The sequence below is a fragment of the Leucopleurus acutus genome (genome assembly GCF_964270905.1).
Source record: "Leucopleurus acutus genome assembly, chromosome: 2".
Classification (NCBI taxonomy): domain Eukaryota; kingdom Metazoa; phylum Chordata; class Mammalia; order Artiodactyla; family Delphinidae; genus Leucopleurus; species Leucopleurus acutus.
In genome coordinates, this window is record NC_139143.1 from 168,485,817 (window position 1) to 168,505,601 (window position 19,785).

Below are 19,785 nucleotides of genomic sequence, written 5' to 3' on the forward strand. Positions count from 1 at the left end.
ACGGCAAAAAAAAAAAGAAAGCTGGCCAGTCCAAATTGAGATGTACTGTAAGTGTAAAATACATACAGGATTTCAGTGACTTAGTCACTGAAAAAAAGAAATTAAAATTTCATTAATAATGTTTTTTATTGATTACAAGTTAAAATGATAATATTTTGGATGTTTTGAGTTAAGTAAAATATAAAATTAATTTCGCTTGTTTCTTTTTACCTTTTTTAATGTGGCTAGAAAACTTAAAAATACACCTATGGCTGACATTTGTAATTAATTGCGCAGTGTTGGTCTAAAAAATACTAGTCTTTTGAAATTTGTTGAGATTTGCTTTATGGCTCAGGTTGTGCTTAATTTTCATGTATGTTACATGTATACTTGAAAAGAATGTGTATATTAAGAACAGTGTTCTATATATGTACACAGATTAAGCTTCTTCATTGTTTTCATTCAATCTTTTTTATCCTTACTGATTATTTTGTCAGCTAGATTTAGCAATAGTTAGAGAAATACATTAAAATTTCATGCTATAGTGGTGGTTTTGTCTTTTTCCTCATAGCTTTGTCAATTTTTACTTTATGTTTTTTGAGATTATGTTATTAGACGCTTATACATTTAGAGTTGTTATAGCTTTCTGGTGAAATTGCTAATCTTTATGTAATGAGGTCTTTGCCTCTAATTATTTTTTGCCTTAAAGTTCGTTTTGTCTGAGACTAGTGTAGCTACAAAACTTTATTTTGGTTAGTATTTGCCCACTCACATATTACTTCATTTTTTTCTCTTAACTTTTTTGCATTGTTGTGTTTCATAAATAGGTTTTATAAGTGTCTTATAATTGGATTTCCTTTCTTTAAAGTTCTGATAATTTTTGCATTAATCTGAAATATTAGTCCATTTACATTTGTTGTAGTTATGATTTGACTCTATTCCTACTGTCTTATTTTGTGCTTTGCATATATCTTGCATTTTCTTATACACTTTCTCCCTTTTATTACCTCCTTTTAGATTGATTACTTTTTCTTATTCCTTTTTATCCCTCTATGCCCTGTTTGTATTCTTTTGGTGGCTGTTGTAGAAATGTTAACACAAATACCTGACCTATCAAAGTATAAAGGAAGTTACTGTCTTTATCTTCCTCTGAAGTAATACGATGATCTGGGAATGCTTTAGTTCCAAGCATGCACCTTCCCAATTTATGTGCTGCTGTTATCTAGTAAGTTGGTCCTAAGTTATTTTTTTAATCCCACAAATTACACAAATATTATAGTTTCATATAATCAGTGTTCGTTTAGATTTAACAACATAGTTATCATTTTCTTTGCTCAGAATTCCTCTCTACATCTCAGCTTTTATATCTGGAATCATTTTTCCTTCCTTCTGCCTCAAGTTCATCCTTTAACATTTTGTTTATTGAGAAAAATAAAATTATCAAGAAAAACAATAACTCTCTTGGTTTTCTCTATGATATCTTTATTTTTTATTTTAAACCATTTTTAAAATTGAAGTATAATTTACAATATTTCAGGTGTACAGCAAAGTGACTCAGTTCACTGAATCTGTTCTTTTTCAGTTTCTTTTCCATTATAGGTTATTACAAGATACTGAATATAGTTCCCTGAGTTACCCAGTAGGTCCTTACTGTTTATCTATTTTATATGTAGTAGTGGGTATATGTAAATCCCCAACTCCTAATTTATCCTTCCCCACCCCCGCTATCCCCTTTGGTAACCGTAACTTTATTTTCTATGTCTGTTTCTGTTTTCTAAATAAGTTATAATATCTTTATTTTATCTTCATTCTCAAAAAATATTTTGTGTGGGTGCACAATTGATATTTTCCTTAAGCATATTGAAAATATTATTCTACTATGTTTTGCTTCCATATTACTATTGACAAGTTAGCTGTTAGTCTAACTACCATTCCTTTGTAGGTAGAATGTCTTTTTGTGAGAGGCAGGCATTATAGCGTTAGCGGTTAAAGGTGTGGCCTCTGGAATCAGACTGCCAGGATTTAAATCTTAGATCTTTGGTTTACTAGCTGTATGACACTGGGCAAGCTGATTAACCTCTCTGTGCCTCAATTTCCTCTTCTGTAAAATGGGGGCAATAATGGTACCAGTACCTAACTCGCAGGGTTGTGATGAGGATTAAGTGAACTAACAAGGAAAGCATTCAGAACAGTGGTAGCACATTTTCAGTGCTATTAAAGTGTTAGATTTTTTTCCCCCTCTCAATGCTTTTAGGATCTCCTTTTTTAAAAAAATATATTTATTTTATTTATTATTTTTGGCTGTGTTGGGTCTTCATTGCTGCACGCGGGCTTTCTCTAGTTGCGGTGAGCAGGGGCTACTCTTCGTTGCAGTGCGCGGGCTTCTCATTGCAGTGGCTTCTCTTGTTGTGGAGCATGGGCTCTAGGTGTGCGGGCTTCAGTAGTTGTGGCTCGTGGGCTTCAGTAGTTGAGGCTCGCGGGCTGTAGAGGGCAGGCTCAGTAGTTGTGGACACGGGCTTAGTTGCTCCGTGGCATGTGGGATCTTCCCGGACCAGGGCTCGAACCAGTATCCCCTGCATTGGCAGGCGGATTCTTAACCACTGCTCCACCAGGGAAGCCCAGGATCTCCTTATCATTGGTATGGAGCAGTTTCACTATGATGTGTCTAGGTGTGGATTTACTTTCACTTAAACTTTTTGAAATTCACTGAGCTTTTTGAATTTGTAAATTGTCATCCTGTATCAAGTCTAGAAAATTCTTAGCTGTCTATCTTCAAATACTCCCTCTGCTCAATTCTCTCCTCTCTCTTTCTGGAACTTTAGTTCCAGAGTGATATTAGTCCTTTTGCTCTAGCCTTTGTGTCTCTTTGATTGTGTTTCACGGTCTCTGTGTTGTAAATATTTTGTATAATTTCTTTAAGTCTATTTTCTAGTTCACTAGCTTATTTCAGCTGTGTCTAATATGCTATTAAACCTATATATTGACTTTTAAATTTTAATAGTTATTATCATATTTTATTTCCAGAAGTCGTGTTTTGTGCCCAACCAAATCTGCCCTTCAGATTATATATATATATAATATTTTTAATACATATTTTTGCCCTTCACTCATATGTTCGACATTGCCTTTTATTTCTTTAAACATATCATACATACATATGTTGTATTCTTGTCTGATAAGTCCAGTATCTAAAGCCTTTGCTGGTCTGATTCTGCTGCCTATTGTTTGGGAACCTCATAACACTGGTATGTGGACCCCTGAGAACAGGGGCCAGTCAAAAGGTTTTAAACTGTGAAGGACTATTCTTAATCTCTTTCCTGTTTTCCTTCCCAGATGTCCCTTGTTTTCTCTCTGCCACCCCCTCCCCCCCATCTCAATTTACTTTTTTGAAAGGCTGATTCATTCCCATGGTTAAAAAAAAAAAAAAAAAGTGAAAAGTCTCCCTTCCAACTCCCAGTCCCTTTCCTATTGGAAGCCTCTGATATCAAGTTCTTGTGGATACTTCCAGAGATATTTCTTGCAGATTCAAGCAAATACAATGAAAAAATCTTTCTCTTTTTAAAGCAAATGGTAGCACACTACACACATTGTTCTGAACTTGTCTTTTAATTTAAAAAGTATGTTTGTGCTTATAAAAGAGACACATGCTCATTCTGAGTAACATAAATACCCAAGTGTCTACAAGTAGAAAGTGAAAATCCCCCTGGAATTTCATTCCCCAGAGATAACTTCTATTATGCATCTATAAATATATATTTACATAAATGGGTTTATGCAACACATACTGCTCCATAACCTATTTCTTTCTTTTTCTCCAAACAATACAGCTTGACATCTTTCCATGAACCTTACCGTATCTCTCAGTGCTCTCCACATAGCCCAGCAGTTAAATGCCTGGGCTTCGGAGTCAGACAGAACTAGGTTCTAATCCTAGCTCTGTCACTTAGTAGCTATGGGACTTTTCAGAGCCTCTCTGAGCCTCAGTTTCCTCATCTGTAAAATGGGGATGGAAATAGTACATAGTTCATAGTGTTGTTCTGAGACCTTAATAAGATCATGTATGACATGCTTCTTCCAGGGTCAGCTCCTTTATAAGCCCTTGATGAATGGTAGTTTTTTATTACTACTCACTCTTTTTAATGGCCACTTAGAATCCGTAGTATGATATGTACCCATTTATTAACCATTACCCTTTTGATGGACACTGGATTGTACCCAATTTTTTTGTTGTTGTTATAAATGCCAACCCAGTGAACACTGAATGTACATCTTTCACCTTTGTGTGTATTTTCTTGTGAATTCCCTGCAGTGGGGTCACTGGGTCCTCTGAATTCTAATGTCTGTTTCTTCTTTCTCTCCGAGGAGGCAATGAAAATGGCCCATGGGGTGAAGCATGTGTATTACGTAGGTTTTTTCCTTTTTATTACTGCTGTTTTTTCTCTCTCTCCTGAGGTGTGGTGGGGTGGGAGGGGTCCTCCCCAGAGACGATCCCAGCCCTCTGCCCCAGCCTGCCCTCCTCCGGAGCTTCCTAGTACTCCCCACTTCCTATGACGTGAATCTCAGACCTCTGTTTTCCCCCAAACCTTGGAACCTGACCATTCATGATCATTCATTCAAGGATTACTTTTTAGACCCATCTACTTTCAAAACAATTCCCTGTGGTTTGTAATAAATTAAAAGAATCAAAACACACTCAAATGGGTTAAAGTCTAAAGAAAGCAAGAAAAGGGGGAGGAGAAGGGGAAATCTTGTTACAACACCCCACCCCCCAATCCTGGAAAGGTACAACGTCTAGGCTTAAAGTTAATACTATGCTTCCTGGCAGCCAATGCAAAAAGGGGAGCAGGAGAGATTCTATAGCTCATTAGAAGACCCAGAACCACTCTGCATCTTGAAATGGTCATGAAGGGCTTCCTCTCAGGGGCAATAGAGGGGTGATCAGCAGGCTTTCAGAGGGGGTGTTGGACGTGTTCGCCACGTGGCTGTTTCAGGGCAAAAGGCAAGTCAGTGACCCTGGAAAAGGGGCATGACAGAGCTTTGAGGAAGAGAAGGTGGGCTCAGAACAGGATATGGCTCCCTGGTAAGATGTATCTCTGGTCAGAAGGGTGAGAAGGGTCTCAGTACAGGGTCCAGGTAACTCTGAACGTGGCTGGGAGTGAGAGGGGAAGCCGAGAGGATGGGAATGAAGACAGGCTTCTCTCCTGGGATGGAGGCCAGGCAGTCAGCAAACATTTATAGAGCCTCCTCTGTGCCAACCTTTTCTGGGCATTAGGAATACAATGGGGGCTAAGACGTACATGCTCCCTGTCCTCATGGAGCTTACAGTTCATGGAGCTTACAGTTCAGCGGGGAAGAGCGAGGACAGTAAACAATTGCAGGTGAGGTTAGTGCTCTGAAGGGCTCTTCTCCCCTGGCAGGTTGGTTCTGGGGCAGTGATCCACCTCCTGGGGGCCATCGGCTACGGCCAGGCAGGGGGGCTCCTGCCTCCGAAGCTGGAGGTTCTGGAGGACATGATGGAGGTCAACTCAGCCTCACCTGTCCAGAGGCCCAGATTGAAGGAAAGGCCCATGGCCCGGGGCCCCACGGGGTGCCAGGTACAGAAGATGTTCTTTACACTGGCAGGTCTCTTCATCCTGTTGGGAGAGGCACATGCACACCTGATTCACAGAGATGGTGCTGCAGCCCCGAGAGACGCCGTGACTTGCACATGGTCACACAGAATGTAAAAGCCAGAGGCAGAGTTAGACCTCTGCTGGCTGGCCGCCCCCGGGCGGTGGTCTGTGCATTCCTTCTGCACTGCAGAGTTCAGGAGCTTGACCGGAGCAGAGGAGGAAGGGAGGGGCTGGGCCTCCATGCATTTGGGGACAGAGCAGTTGTTGACCTTTGTTCCTGGCCACCCCTCATGTCCTGCCATCCCAAGATCCTCTAGCCACCTCCCTCGGGGGGACAGCATGGGGCTCTGGTGGCCTCTCTGACCCCTTCCACCATCCGAGGAGTCATTCCTTTCTGCCCAGGGGCTCCACCTTCTTCTCCACATGCTCATTCTGTTGCAGGAGGGGGTTCCCGTTCAGGAGGCTGGTGCAGAGTGTCCGGGGGTGAGTGCTTCTGCCCTGGCCACGCGGCATCCCCCCCTGGAGCACGGGTAGGGGGAATGTGGGACTGGGGAGGTGACTGGGGAAGCAGGGTCCCCCTGGGGCTGGGAGGCTGCACCCGGGGACAAGGCCTCGGGTCCTCACCCCTCCCCTACAGTGTGGCCCAGTGGAGGCTGAAGAGGAGGAGCCTGGTGAGCAGGCGCGGGGAGAGGACTCAGGTGAGGGGCCGTGGAGGGTGCCCCTCAGCAGCCGTCTGTCTTCTAGGGACTGCTGAGCACGCAGGGGGCTCCCACCCAGCTCTGGGCCCCAGCCCCTGCTAAGACTCCTCTCCTCTCCCACCCGCAATCAGCCTGTAGTCCTTCCCCAATGGGGTGGGGACCGCTGGCTGCCTGGACTCGGCTCCCAGACAGACATCCTAGATGCCCTGGGTCTCTAAGGGTGGGACCCTTGCCTTGCCGCCTAAGCCCCTCAGCATTGAGTCACCCCCTCCCCTTGCCCCTGAGCATCCACTGGGCGCCAGAGACTCTGTTTCCCCACAGCTCAGCTTCAGCCCCAACAGGAGAAGCTACCCCTGGATATTGGGGTACGGGGCACCGTGGTCCGTGCCATGCGGGAGGCGCTGTGGAGTCGGTAAGGCCTTGTTCCGCGTTCCCTGACATCCAGGACATCCTGAAGGGCTGCCTTCACACACACCACCTCCCAGAGCTGTGCCGTGTTCTAAGGGCTTCTGTGTGTACGACTAACCCCACTTTATCCTGTGAGGTCATTTGCCCACACGTTTGAACCTGAGTCTCTCTGGCTTCATGGTTGTGCTTTCTCGTTAAGCCGCTGCAGCTCTTAGTGTCTGCTCAGGTCCTCGTGGATGTCGCCCACAGCAAATGCTGTGAGACTCTGCTCAGGTCCTCGTGGATGTCGCCCACAGCAAATGCTGTGAGACTCTGCTCAGGTCCTCGTGGATGTCGCCCACAGCAAATGCTGTGAGACTCTGCTCAGGTCCTCGTGGATGTCGCCCACAGCAAATGCTGTGAGACTCTGCTCAGGTCCTCGTGGATGTCGCCCACAGCAAATGCTGTGAGACTCTGCTCAGGTCCTCGTGGATGTCGCCCACAGCAAATGCTGTGAGACTCTGCTCAGGTCCTCGTGGATGTCGCCCACAGCAAATGCTGTGAGACTCTGCTCAGGTCCTCGTGGATGTCGCCCACAGCAAATGCTGTGAGACTCTGCTCAGGTCCTCGTGGATGTCGCCCACAGCAAATGCTGTGAGACTCTGCTCAGGTCCTCGTGGATGTCGCCCACAGCAAATGCTGTGAGACTCTGCTCAGGTCCTCGTGGATGTCGCCCACAGCAAATGCTGTGAGACTCTGCTCAGGTCCTCGTGGATGTCGCCCACAGCAAATGCTGTGAGACTCTGCTCAGGTCCTCGTGGATGTCGCCCACAGCAAATGCAGTGAGACTCTGTGTTGGGACTATCTCAGAGATCTGAGCACAGAAGTGTCATTTTACTAATGGTGAGACCAAGGCCCAGAGAGGACAGGGTTTTGCAAAGGTCACACAGCAAGTCAGTAGCAGATTCAGGGTTACATCCAGGGCCAGGGCTCCATCCCCTCCCCTGACCAATGCCTTACCCTCCCCCCACCAGGCTTCCTCCCCTCCCTCCACACCCCGGTTTACTGGCCAGGGATAGAGCAGGGGCTGAGCAATCCGATCTTACTTTTCTACTCATCGTGTGGCCTCAGGCAAGCCCCTTATCCTCTGTGAGCCTCAGTCACCCCATCTGTAAATGGAGAATGATAATACCTCTTCTTCACGGAGTTGGGGGGAGAATAGATGGGTTCATATAGGAAAATGTTCAGAATAGAAACCAGAGTTGGCCCAGACCCTGCTCTCCACCCATGTCTCCCTCTCGGGCTCGGTGCCCTGGCCCTGCCCTTGTGCCCCACAGCCTTCAGGAGCGCCCAGACCTGGTGCTGAGTGAGGAGGCCGTGGAGGGCATCGCTGCCGGCATCGAGGCAGCCCTCTTCGACCTGACACAAGCCACCGACGGCCGCTACAAGAACAAGTACCGCAGCCTGCTGTTCAACCTGCGGGACCCCAGGAACCCGGTGAGTGGGGCTCCGGGCTGGGCTGGGTCCCCCTCAGAGTGGGAAGCCCTGGCAGGATGTTGGGTGGGGCTCTCCAAGCGGTGTGGTGCAGCCCCTGCCCCTGCAGGACCTGTTCCTCAAAGTGGTTCACGGAGACGTCAGCCCCCACGGCCTGGTGCGGATGAGCTCGGTCCAGCTGGCCCCCCAAGAGCTGGCCCGCTGGCGGGACCAGGAGGAAAAGAGGGTGAGCTGTTGGGTCAAGTCAGGACATGGAGAAGGGGTTTGGGGAGGGGGAGGCCCGAGGATGGAGCGGGAGAGACAGAGACAAAGAGTGAGGAGGAAGGTGATGAGACGGGAGCACAGGACAGACAGAAACAGAAACGAGGGAACAGAAAGATCGGGCAGACAGGGAGAGAGTCAGAGAGACTCTCCCCACCAAAAAAGAAGGGAAAAGAGGCAGAAATGAAGGGGATTGGAGATGGAGAGCTCAGTAGAGAGGTGACACCCCCGGGGGTGTTGTCTTCCACTTGCTTTTCTATGGAGCTGGGCTGGGCGGTGGGGGGACTGGGGATGTTGGCCCAGAGTCTGGAACCCAGGATTGTCATCCGCCATCCATGGGGCACAGACCCAGTGTGATGACCCTGCTCCAGTCCAGCCCCAGAAGTTCCAGAAAAGGCTGGAAGTCTTCCTAGTGCCCCAGGCTGAGTGAGGAACCCCACAGCCTCCAGCAGTTCACAGATACCCCCCCATACATCCAGGGGGAACTGCACAGGGGCAGGGGAGGTGTGGGCACTGAGCCAGCTTCAGGAGATGCTTGCATAATGTTTGTTGGTGCCCCAGTGAGAAAGGGACTGACCGAGGGAGCAGGGCCTATGGTATGGGCTAGGGCAATAAGGCCCTTATTCTGACAGACACTGGGCTGGTTAGAATTAATATCTGGAATCCATTAGGAGCATCTGTCCACTCTGAGCTTCTGTCCGGGCACTGTGGGCAACCAGGACCAGCTATGTAAATTGTGGAGCCAGTGCAGAATGAAAATGCGGGTGCTTTGTTCAACGATTAAGAATTTCAGGGACTTCCCAGTGGTTAAGACTCTGTGCTTCCACTGCAGGGGGCACTTGTTCGATTCCTGGTCGGGGAACTAAAATCTCGCATGCGGGCAGCGTGGCCAAGAAAAAAAAAAAAAAGAATTTCAAGATGATGGCAGTATTTAGCATGGGGCCCTTCTAGGCACAGGGCCCTGGGCTACTGCATGGAGCCGATGCCCGCAAAGCCAACCCTGCTGGGAGGACAGGGCTTCTGTCCTCCCGGGGTTGTTAGAAAGGAAGAGACAGGCTTTCAGGAATCGTTTCAGGTAGGATGACACTGATCAGCAATAAGAATCACAAGTAGCATTTACTGTGAGCCAGGCTCCAGGCTAAACACTCAACATAAGCTGTTTAATATGATGCTCTTAATTTCATTTCTAGAGAACAGATCAACTAAGGCTTAGAGCAATGAAGGGCTTGCCCAGGGCCACACCATCTTGTGGGCCTTTATTAATGACAGCTGGTGCTCTAGCGCCCGTGCTCTTTCGACTACCCCACACTCTTCCCAGGGCAGAGGGTGGGTGGGATACAGTCGGGCAGATTTGACTCGTGCGAGAAGGCGAAGTTCAAGAAGGCTTCCTGGGGGAGGCCAGGTTTGAGTTGGAGGGTGAATGAGTGGAAAATGGAGAAGTAAGGCGGATGGTGGGGGGTCTCCAGGTGAGGGACTGGCAGAAGCAGAGACGTGGAGGAAGGGAAAGGGCTGGCACGGAAGGGGGGCCACAGCAGAGGGGCTTCAAGGGAGCACTTGGACTCTTGGTGGCCAAAGTCCTCCAACCCTGCCTGAGCTGGGGCTGCTCCGCCCCTCAGAGCCTGGAGATCATTGAGCAGCTGCAGAAGGAGCCGTGCAGCCTCCCGGCCTCCAAACTGACCCACAAGGGGGAAGTCGAGATCCTGCGGGACATGGACCAGACGCTGACCCTGGAGGATCTGGTGGTAAGTGGGAGCCTGACGTGGTGCCAGGCAGGGCCTGTGCCCTCGGATCCCACCCCTCACCTCACCAGCTGTGTGGCCTTGGGCAAGTCATCTGACTACGCTGAGGCCCACGGTCTTCATCGTAGATAGGGGAATGACGGTGGCCGCACAGGGTCTGTCTGGGTGAGCACGGGGTGAGACAAACGCCGGCACCGGGCCTGTCCGCACCTTCGCAGCGCTGCTGCCCCTCCTTTTGGCCTAACCCCAAGGCACCTCGTGTGAGTAGTAGTGAGTCCTGTCTCCGCAGTTCCCCCCAACCTCAGGCATTCCGACCAGATCCCAGGTTGGGAAGCAGGAGGGACACGCTGTTTGAGGCAGGGACTTTTCGGATGTAAGGAGCAGAGACTTTATTCAGCAGAAGGACTTAGGGATGCGCCGGCAGGGCACCACCTGGAGTCCAGAGCAGCCTGTGCAGAGTGTCCTTTTCTTTGTGGGGGATCTGCCCCATCCCCCTGTCCATCCTGCTTCTTCCTCCCCCTTGGCCCCTCCTCCTTGCACATGGCTCAACAGGATGGCTCAGCAGCCCTCGAATCAGTGAACCCATCCCCTCAGCCTCCTGCAGCCAATCAGAGCGCCCCCTTGGCTCACTTCAGTCGCTCTCAGGAGAAGGCTGCTCCGGCTTTGGTTGGGCGTCCTGTGGGTCAAATGTTCACCCCGGTCTAATCAGCTGTGTGTCTGGGATGGGGGAGCGCAGGGTCCCTTGAGCCACGGTCGTTCGCTGGGGAAATGGCAGTGACCTTGACCGACAAAAATCCCTGCTCTCCCTCACCAGTATCCAGGTCAACAAGCAGACCTCCTGGCTGTGCGGAGAGGAGCCCTAAGAGGGCGTGGCTGCTCCCCAACCCAAACCAACCTGTATTCCCTGAGTAAATTGAATGTAAATATAGGGGGAGGAGCCAGAGAGAGAGGGAAGAGAGAGCGGGGCGGCAGAGTAGGGGAGGGGAAGATAACACAGAATAGCAACATTTCCTCCGACTGAACACCTACTATGTGCCACTTTTACCAACAACGCCTCATTCAAACCTCACGATATAACCTACGAGATGGGTGATGCCAGTTTCCTGGGTGAGGCACCTGAAACCGTTTGCCCAAGGTCACTTAGTTGGCAGTGGGGGAGACTGGAACCCAGGCTCTCTGACTCCAAAGCCTGTGCCTTGTCACTGCTCTGGAGGTGGTTTTAAGGCAAGAGTGAGAGTTTCAAGATCTTTTCAAATCTTCCAGAAGCAATCAATGTTTGTTGTGTGTTTAAAGCTGTTTCTATTATGAGGAAAAAAGGGTGATTTGGCATTGGGCTTCAAGGTTCTTAAAAACGTTCATTCTCCCCAGTTCTGTCGTCTGCTTCTGAGAACTCGTCCTAAGGAGATAATTGAAAGTTTAGGAAAATACTTTCAGCATAAGGATGTCCTCAGTGTTATTTGTTACAGTGAAAGCCTGGGAACGACCTGATTGTCTAGCAGCAGAGGTGATGCGTACACTCCAGCCCACCCCATCAGTGCAATGTCTACAGGGACAGTGTAACACGGCAGATACCTTTGCTGTGCTTCATGGACACATGAACCACAAAAGGACCCCCGAAACTCTGTGTATAGATAAACTATTATAAAGGAACACCCGGAGTATCAACGGTTGTTTCTAAGTGGTGGGACAAGGGGGGATTTTTTTTTTTTAATTTTCAAATTTTCTATATTTTCTAAATTTTCTGTAACAAGTTCACGATACCTTTGTAATTAAAGAATATATTATTTAGAAAAATAAAACCACAGCCCTGAGGGCCCCCTACTCATGGAGGGCTGCTCACCTCCCCAGCCGCCTTTTCAGCCCACCCCTCTCTCCTCCTTTGCCTCCCAGGAACCCATGGTGTCCATAGACTGCGGCCCACTGGCCCTGCCTGCCACGTCGAGGGGCACCACGGAGCAGCACGAGGACACCACAGAGCAGCACAAGCGCCACTTCCTAGACCCCAGCTGCCGCATCTGCATGGGTGGGAGGGAGACACAGGAGGGGCACAGGGGTGGTGGGTAGGCTGGGGCTGAGTGTGGGGTTCAGCGGCAACAGGGATTCATGGCTTGGGGAGAAGGTGGTGGGGCGGGGGTACCTGTGTTCCAGGTCACCTCAAAAAGGACCTGGTTCAAACTCCGTTTCTAATGCCCTGGGCTGGCTTCAGCCTAGCTGCCGGCCCCCTTTTCAGCTCCTGCCTCTGCTCTTTGCAGACTGGAAGCCCTTGTATGAGCGGCCAGCCTCCTTCATAGCCACCAGGAGGATGGGGGATGATGCTTTCCAGAGAGCCCCAAGCCTGGTCCCTATGTCCTCTCCAGAGATGCCCCAAACCAAGGAGAAGCCTCCCATGGAGCCCAAGGACAGGTATGGGGCAGTGGGCAAGGAGGTGGGCAACTGGCAGGGTGGGTGGGGGAGGCTACCTGCTGGGGCAGCAGACACAGGCTGGGTTTTTCTATATGGCCTTAGGCAAATCCTGCCTCTTGTGTGGGCCTCGGTTTCCCCATCTGTGCAATGGAACTAATCATCCCTGCCTACTGGTCTCTACCACATAAGGCCATGTTTGGACCAGTGTTCCAGCACCCACAGTGGAGACACAGGACCTTCTCTGAAAACTAAGGAGCTGCTGGGGAAGCCCTGGTGACCTGTTCATCTGGCCCTGTTCTCTCTGTCCCTCCCTCTAGGCTCCAGATGCCTGCTGGGTCCACAAAAGCCCTGCCCAGCCAGCCGCCCTGGGAGGGGTCTCTGGACATGTTCTCCATTAAGCAGTTCCGGGTCAAGGCCCAGCTGGTCTCGGGGCACAGCTTTTGTCTCATCCGGGTATTCCTGCCCAGCTCGCCGAAGACTCCCTTGCACACTGACCAGCCCAGTCAGCTACACACACCCCCGTTCATTCATTCACCCACTCACTCCTTCTGAAACAAGTCATTGGCTCCCTCTCTGTGCTTGGCCCTGTGCTAGGCTAGATGCAGCCCCACTCATGCAGAGACACATGGGCAAAGGACTCCTTATACCAAGGCATAAAGCAGGAGGGGCCCAGGAAAAGAGTCTGGTGCATCCTGGCCCAGAGTAGCGTTTTAGGAGTTATTGTTGAGTGAGTGAATGATCAGGGTAGGGGGCTAGAGGAGGGAGTGAGGGGCTCCTGAGAAGTGGAGGAGATTGGCCAGGACAGGCTGTAGGCCTCCAGGGGTAGTTAGGGCTTTCCAGCAGCCACTGGGGCTCCTGATATACTGCCTGTCAATCCTCTTGGCCACAGGTTGTGGCTTCCGGGTAGCCAGTATTGAGTCTGCCTAAAGTGGGCGGGAAGCTGGGAGGCTGACTGGCCTCCTACCTGTCCCCAGGCCCTGCCCCAGGTGATCCGCTCTGCAGGCTGCATCCCCCCCAGTGCTGTCTGGGACTTTCTGGCCAGCATCTGCCCAGCCGAGGCCAAGGTAACCACCCACCCTTGGGCACCACCTCTCCTCCTAGCACCATATCCCCAGCCCTGAGCTCTCTTTCACTCCAGCTCTGGAGCAGAGGCCTGGTTTAAGGCCTGGTTTATCCGGGTCCAGTTCCCACTGTGACTGCAGACTCACTGTGTGACCCTGGGCAAGTCCCTCTGTTTCCACCTCTGGAAAATGGGGCTACCCTTCCTCACAGGGTTCTCAGAGGTTCAGATGAGACCAGGGGTGTTCACAGGAGCAGAGAATGACTGTTCCTAAACCTGCTCTTCTTCCTGCAACCTCAGGACGTCTGCGTGGTCAGACTGTGCCCACAGGGCTCTCGGGACACCCAAAATTGCCACCTGCTTTATTCCTACCTCAACAACAAGCAGTGCCACGGCCTGGCAGCTGTGGAACAGGTGGGGGTGGTCCTGCTGCCCCTGCCTGCCTTCCAGCCCCTGCCCTCCAGGCTGCGCCCTCTTGGAGGCCCAGGTGAGTGCCCAATGCCCATCCCAGGCCCTGTCTCCCCTCACTTGGTGACCAGACAGGCGTTGTAGACACAGTCACCCCTGTCTCCATGGAGGCAGGCACATCTCAGAAGGGAACTTCTGAGATGGGCAAACGTGAGAACAAAAACAAGAAGAGCTCAGACTTGTATATTGTTTACTATGTGCCAGACACCATTCTGAAAGCTTCACTTATATTAATTCAGTTAGTCCTCAAAATAACCCCTTCAGGATGGTGCTGTTAATTTTTTCACTTCATAGATGAGGAAACTGAGGTAGGGAGAAAGCAAGTGTCCAGAGTCACAGCCAGTCAGTAGCAGAAACTGGCCTGCTAACCACCACACATACAGTCTCTCCAATCAGGCACCTTGATGAGAAACTCACCAGTCACATTTGACCCCAGCATAGCAGAAGAGGCAGGAACCACCAACTGGCTGAAATTAGGACCTAAATAAAAGAGGAAAGAGAGATGTTTTCACCACAGCTATCCTGGGCCAAGCTTGGCTTTTGTGCCTGGATAGCCTCCAGGGTGTGGATCCAGGAAAGCATGGGAGGGGGCTGGAGGGGGTATCAAGGGGAAGACTGTACCTGTTGCTGAGTAGTGTTTGATCTTTCTGGGCTGCCTGTCCTGGGGACAGTGTGGTAGAATGAATCATACAGCCTTGAGATTAAACCATCCATGCCCCAGTCTCAGCCAGGTGAACCCTTTCACACACTGTGAGAGCAAATCTTACACCCTCCTACTTAACTTTCCTAGCATCTCATGGGCCTCATCTCACTACTGGAAAGCTCTTCTTGGGGTCTAACCTCCAGACCTCTTGCCACAGCCAGAATGCAGCTTCTGGGGGCTGTGAGTTCTCTCCGTCCAAGCCTTTGGTCTCTTTCCTCCTCTTTCTCCAGGCCTGGAAGCCACTCACGCAAGCCTGTTGCTGGCTGTGCTGCTCCCCAAGGCAGGGCTTCTGGCCACAGCAGAGTTCAGCCCCTTGTGGGGGAAGGTTCGCAAAATGCTCTCCTTCAACAGAAAAGCGGAGATGAGATGCCACCAGCCAGAGGCCACAGGGCCAGACGTGGCCCTGAAGGGATCCCCTCCCCCGGTGGGTGCCCTGCAGCAGGGCCAGGGCAAAGGCAGCCTGGCCCCAAGGGGAATCTGTGCTTGGCAGAGGCCTGCCAGAGGCAGGGGGAGACTGTGGGGAGAGCCTGAGACCTGGCAGGGTCCTGGGCGAGGGCAACGGCGTCCAAACCCAGGCTGGCACCAGTCCTGGCATCCCTATTCAGCTTCACCAGCTGGCCATGACCAGCACCTCCACCGGGCTTCCTGTCCCCGCCAAGCCCTGCTTCAGCATCTCAAATCCCTGGTGGCCATGAGCCAGCAGTTCCAAGCCTCACTGAGGTCCCTAGGCCAGGAGCAACTTCCCCGACCTCCCGCCCAGCCTCCTGCAGCCGCTGGGATTCTTGGCCTCCTCTGCCAGTCCCCTGCAGCTCCAGAGCCCCCTGGCCCATCCCTTGACTCCTCTTTGGGGTCTACAGATGGAGCCGGCTCTGAGCGTCCCCTTCCTGCAGAGACCTGACCCTCATTACCCACCAAAAGAGGGGCTTTAATTCCCTAACCAGTGCTGAACCCTGAGGTGCTCCAGAAAGAGCAACAGGGGCAGAGGAAGGGGATGGTTAGCTGTTTGAATTTCCTGTTCTGCAGTTTGCTTGGTGTTAATTTTTGGTTTAATAAAGAATTTGGCAAAGTTGAGACTGCATCTGCTGGCTGGACAGGAGGGACCCTGGGCCTGGCCACGTGTGGGTTGACGTGGGTGTGTCTGGGAGTTTCTGTGCACAGATATAGCAGAGCTAAAGTGTTAGGGATGGAGGGGGCAGCCTTGTCAGCTGCTTGTCTGAGGTCCTTAACCATCACTGTGTGCCAGGGTTCAGCTGTTGCCATGGTGGGCTCTGGAAGCATTTTGCAAGTATTTTGAACTGGGTGGAAGAAGTGATGGGAGAGAAGGCAGCGCTAGGTTGGGGGGAGAGAGAAAAACGAGGCTTTTGAAGGGGCATAGACACTTAGAGATTGTTAGAGAGGAAAAGGAGAGCAAGTTGCAATGGATTTAAAATTTTTCAGTTACCAAGACTTTTTCCTTTGGAGAGTTGGGGGTTACCGCCGTAATCCCTACGCGTCTCTGTGTGTATCTGAGGGTCGCTGTGTGTGCGCATGCCTGTGACCATATGTCTGTGTGGGTCTCTGTTGAGGAAGTTGGGAGGTCCAAATAGGATGTCTCCTCTCTGTTCCTCTTGCCAGCTCCTGGGGACTGATACTGGAGAAAGCCAAGGGCCTTGGCCTGGTGGGTGGGGGTGGACATTCAGGATGGGGTTGGAGGCTGGTGTTACAGGGCAGGATGGTGCTGCTTTGCCTGGGGCCTGGAGTGAGCTCTTAACAGCAGCTACAATTGGAAGGGCTCTCCGTGTGTGTGTACCTCCGGAGAGCTGAGTCTAGGCATTGCCATGGGAACTTAACTGTCTCCTCACTACCTAACCCAGGGTCCAGAAGCAGGGCCTGGCTTGGAGGACAGAACTTGTGGCAGGACCCCACCGTTCACCCCTGCCCCGGCCTGAAGAGGTGTATCTCTTCCCACCCCTTCTCTGAAGTCTACCCATGTACCAGCCTCGCCCTGGGCTGGGAAAGATGGGGCAATAGTTGGGGGAGTCCCACTTCTCTGCCCCATGAGCTGTGCTGCTGCCCTACCCGCGGCCGACAGCAGAGGGGGCCCTAGGCCTTGGGATGGAGGTCGGGGCTGGCAGGACTGGAGGCCAAGCTGGAGGCGGGGCGAAGTGTGGGAATTTAGCCGTAGGGATTGGGCGCGTGTGTGTGTGTGTGTGTGTGTGTGGGGTGGGGTGCCGGGGGTGGGACAAGGAGGGGGGACTGGGCAGGTGAACCGCGGGTGGGGGGAAGCTCCGAGGGCCTTGTGAGGGCCTCAGTGCTATATGCAAATTACTCAAATTACCCTGCAACCTGCGGCTTGACTCAAGTCGGCAGCAACTTGGGTCATTTTCTTAACACAGGGCAGTTGGGGGACGGCTATGCGCCCTCTCCCTCCAAGCCCAGGACTTCCTCCCAGGGAGACGGGAGACCGTTTGCTGCCTTCCCGAGCACTCAGGGGAAAAAAAGCTCCGTAATCTGGGCTGGGACTTCCTTTCGGAGCGTCAGTTTTCCCCTCTGTAGATGGGAGTGATCGTGCGGCCCTCTGGCACCTCGCCCCGCAGAGAAGGCTATAGGTGAACCCCGAAATCCTCAACCTGCTTCGAGGATGGGGGCTGGACAGCATGATCTCCACCCACCTTTTGGCGCTAGTCCGCAAGCCTCTTGCCTTTCTTTTGGCAGAGGAGGCCAGGAGCGCGGATTAGGCGAGCTGTTGCTAGGGGGCGTGACCGGAGGTTGCTGGGCTCGGGTTGCTAAGCAACGCTGGGCGGGGCTCACGTTGCTGGGCCGGAGTAGGCGTATCAGGGGACCCGAAGAGCCCGCTAAGCTTCCCTAGGTTTTAATGGAAGGCGGCCGTCGACGCTGCTCTCCCCGCGACTTTCTGCGGGCTTCACCTTCCCCTGGGCAGGACGCCGTCTCGGAGGGTCCTTCCGGTCATACCCTCCGAGACTCCGTTATCCATTGGGCTCTGGAGCGAGGAACCCTGGGTCTTTGTGCACGTGTCTACGCGTTTGCTAGTGCGGTAGGGAGAGGGAGGGTCGCTTTTGGGTTTCCATAGCAACCGCTCCAGTGTCACCCCATTGCTCCCAAAGGTTTGAGCGGTTGCGTGTGTAAATTTACATATATCTGCATGTCATTAACATAGAGGCGGAGCCGGAACTTGTTTGGGCAACTATCCCTGGACAGTTCCGTTTGCTTCTCTCTCATCCCGCCTGATGGGCACGTGGGCTGCGCATGCGTGAGTGTTTTTGCTTATTAATGTTCCCAGATTTGGGGTGGGCGGGTGAACTGTAATAGTGACCACCGGTTCCCGGGCCCCGCAGTCACCTCATAGAGCTGTTTGGATGAATCCACGTATCCTTGACCAAAGACCCAGTCCCACCGGGCAATGCCAGGCCTGGTTGGAATCCCAGTTATGCCCTTTCTTGTCTGTGTGGCCTTGGGCAAGTTTTGTTGTCCTCTCTACGGCTCAGTTTCCTTCTCTGTGGATAGGGATACTAATCCCTAACTCATCAAGTTATGTGAGGGTTCAATGGGATGCCACTTTTATATGCATTTCTTGCTGCTCTTGGCATACAGTATCCACTTAGTGGTAGCTCTCTGCCTCCCTCCATGGAGCCCAGCTCCTCTCAGGCCCCAGCCAAAGCAAACTGACTTCTTTGCAGCTCATGTCATGACAACTAAACACCCGGAAGAACTTCCAGATGTCAGGGCAGACTGGGTTCGAGGCACAGGATGAGGACTATTAGTTTGCCTGTTTGTCTTTCTTGGATGCTGGAGGCCAGGTTGGTGAGAAACACGGACACCACCCCACCATCACCACCACTACCACACACACCTTTACACCCTTGTCTCAGCGGCCAACTGTTTCCAGAAACCTTGCATTTCTGTCTCAAAACGGCAGCAGGGAGGTTGAGAGACTTAAGAACCAGAGCTAAGGTGATCGAGAAAGTACTCTCCAGGACTGAGATGTCTGGGATGGAGCAGGGTCCAGCAGGAGGCTAAGGTCAGAAACTTTGCTTGAAGAGCCATATATCTGAGCCTTTACCAGAGAGGACTGGGGGACCCTGGGGCCACTCCTTTGCCCTTTCTGGTCCTCAGGGTCCCCATTGTGGACAACTGGGACTCCTCTGCTGTGATTTGGGGTGGAGGGCTCAGTATGGAGAACCCTCTCACTGCTGCAGCTCTGTAGCAGTGCCATGGAGGAAGTGAGTTTTCTGTTGGGGCAGAGGCTGCGAGGTACCTTACCCCTTGAGCGTGGCTGGGATGGAGCAGTAGATATCCTGGAAGTTCTTGTTCTTACTTGGACTCTAATTGTTCCAGATAGCCTCTTCAAAAGCTGGGAAGTCCTGCCTGGGTCTAACTTTACCTTCCTGCTCTGGCAGAAGCTCCTCCTCTCCCTCATTTTTGCTGGTGTCTCTGTAACCTTAACAGCCTTGACTGCTAGGGTCAGAGGGGAGGCAGAGCAGGTGTTAAAGGAGGAGAATCAGTTCCACTCTGTGTTGGTCTCTTAGTTCTCAGTTAGGTTCAGATAATTAAAATAAATGAGATTGGCTCCTATCCTGGGTAGAGGAAGGTTATTGGTGATGAAGAGGGAGTATAGAAGCTGGATTCCGATTGGTTGGTTGGCTTCCTGGAGGAGGTAGAATTACCTGGGGGCCATACCCTGCCGTTGTCACTCTGACACCATGCAGGACTACTGTCTGCCGGCGGATGGCAGTGAGCCACTTCCTTCCCTCGTAGCCACCTGTGCTCCACAGGTAAGGATTCTAGGGACAGGCTGAGAGCCTGGCAGTGCCCAGTTGGCCTGCTTGTGTCCCGCTCTGGGGGCCAATTAAGTCTCCATCTCTAGCCGCGCCGATTAACAGTTAATAAGGCAGCAAACACCTGCAGCTATGGAGGCGAATTAAGAGCAACAGTCGGCATAATACACAACCCGATAAGTGAGCAATTAACAACCGGAGAAAGA

At 51.4% G+C, this 19,785-nt stretch overlaps 1 protein-coding gene and 1 pseudogene across 2 annotated transcripts in view; both read left to right on the plus strand.

Annotated features, from left to right (window-relative positions):
- SPOCD1 (SPOC domain containing 1) overlaps positions 1-15,702 on the plus strand; it is a gene marked incomplete at both ends in the record, with an annotated part of 29,147 nt that extends 13,445 nt beyond the window's left edge. The window contains 14 exons of the mRNA XM_082832421.1: positions 4,342-4,383; positions 5,397-5,573; positions 6,033-6,074; positions 6,229-6,289; positions 6,611-6,701; positions 8,014-8,173; positions 8,280-8,396; positions 10,048-10,173; positions 12,061-12,193; positions 12,423-12,573; positions 12,891-13,026; positions 13,548-13,637; positions 13,934-14,120; positions 15,035-15,702. Coding sequence (XP_082688547.1) covers positions 4,342-4,383; positions 5,397-5,573; positions 6,033-6,074; positions 6,229-6,289; positions 6,611-6,701; positions 8,014-8,173; positions 8,280-8,396; positions 10,048-10,173; positions 12,061-12,193; positions 12,423-12,573; positions 12,891-13,026; positions 13,548-13,637; positions 13,934-14,120; positions 15,035-15,702 — 2,181 coding nt within the window. The remainder of the gene's footprint in view (positions 1-4,341; positions 4,384-5,396; positions 5,574-6,032; positions 6,075-6,228; positions 6,290-6,610; positions 6,702-8,013; positions 8,174-8,279; positions 8,397-10,047; positions 10,174-12,060; positions 12,194-12,422; positions 12,574-12,890; positions 13,027-13,547; positions 13,638-13,933; positions 14,121-15,034) is intronic.
- The window catches only part of LOC309974959 (methylosome protein WDR77-like), a 462,921-nt pseudogene that overhangs the window by 104,940 nt on the left and 338,196 nt on the right, over positions 1-19,785 (plus strand). The window lies entirely within an intron of this gene.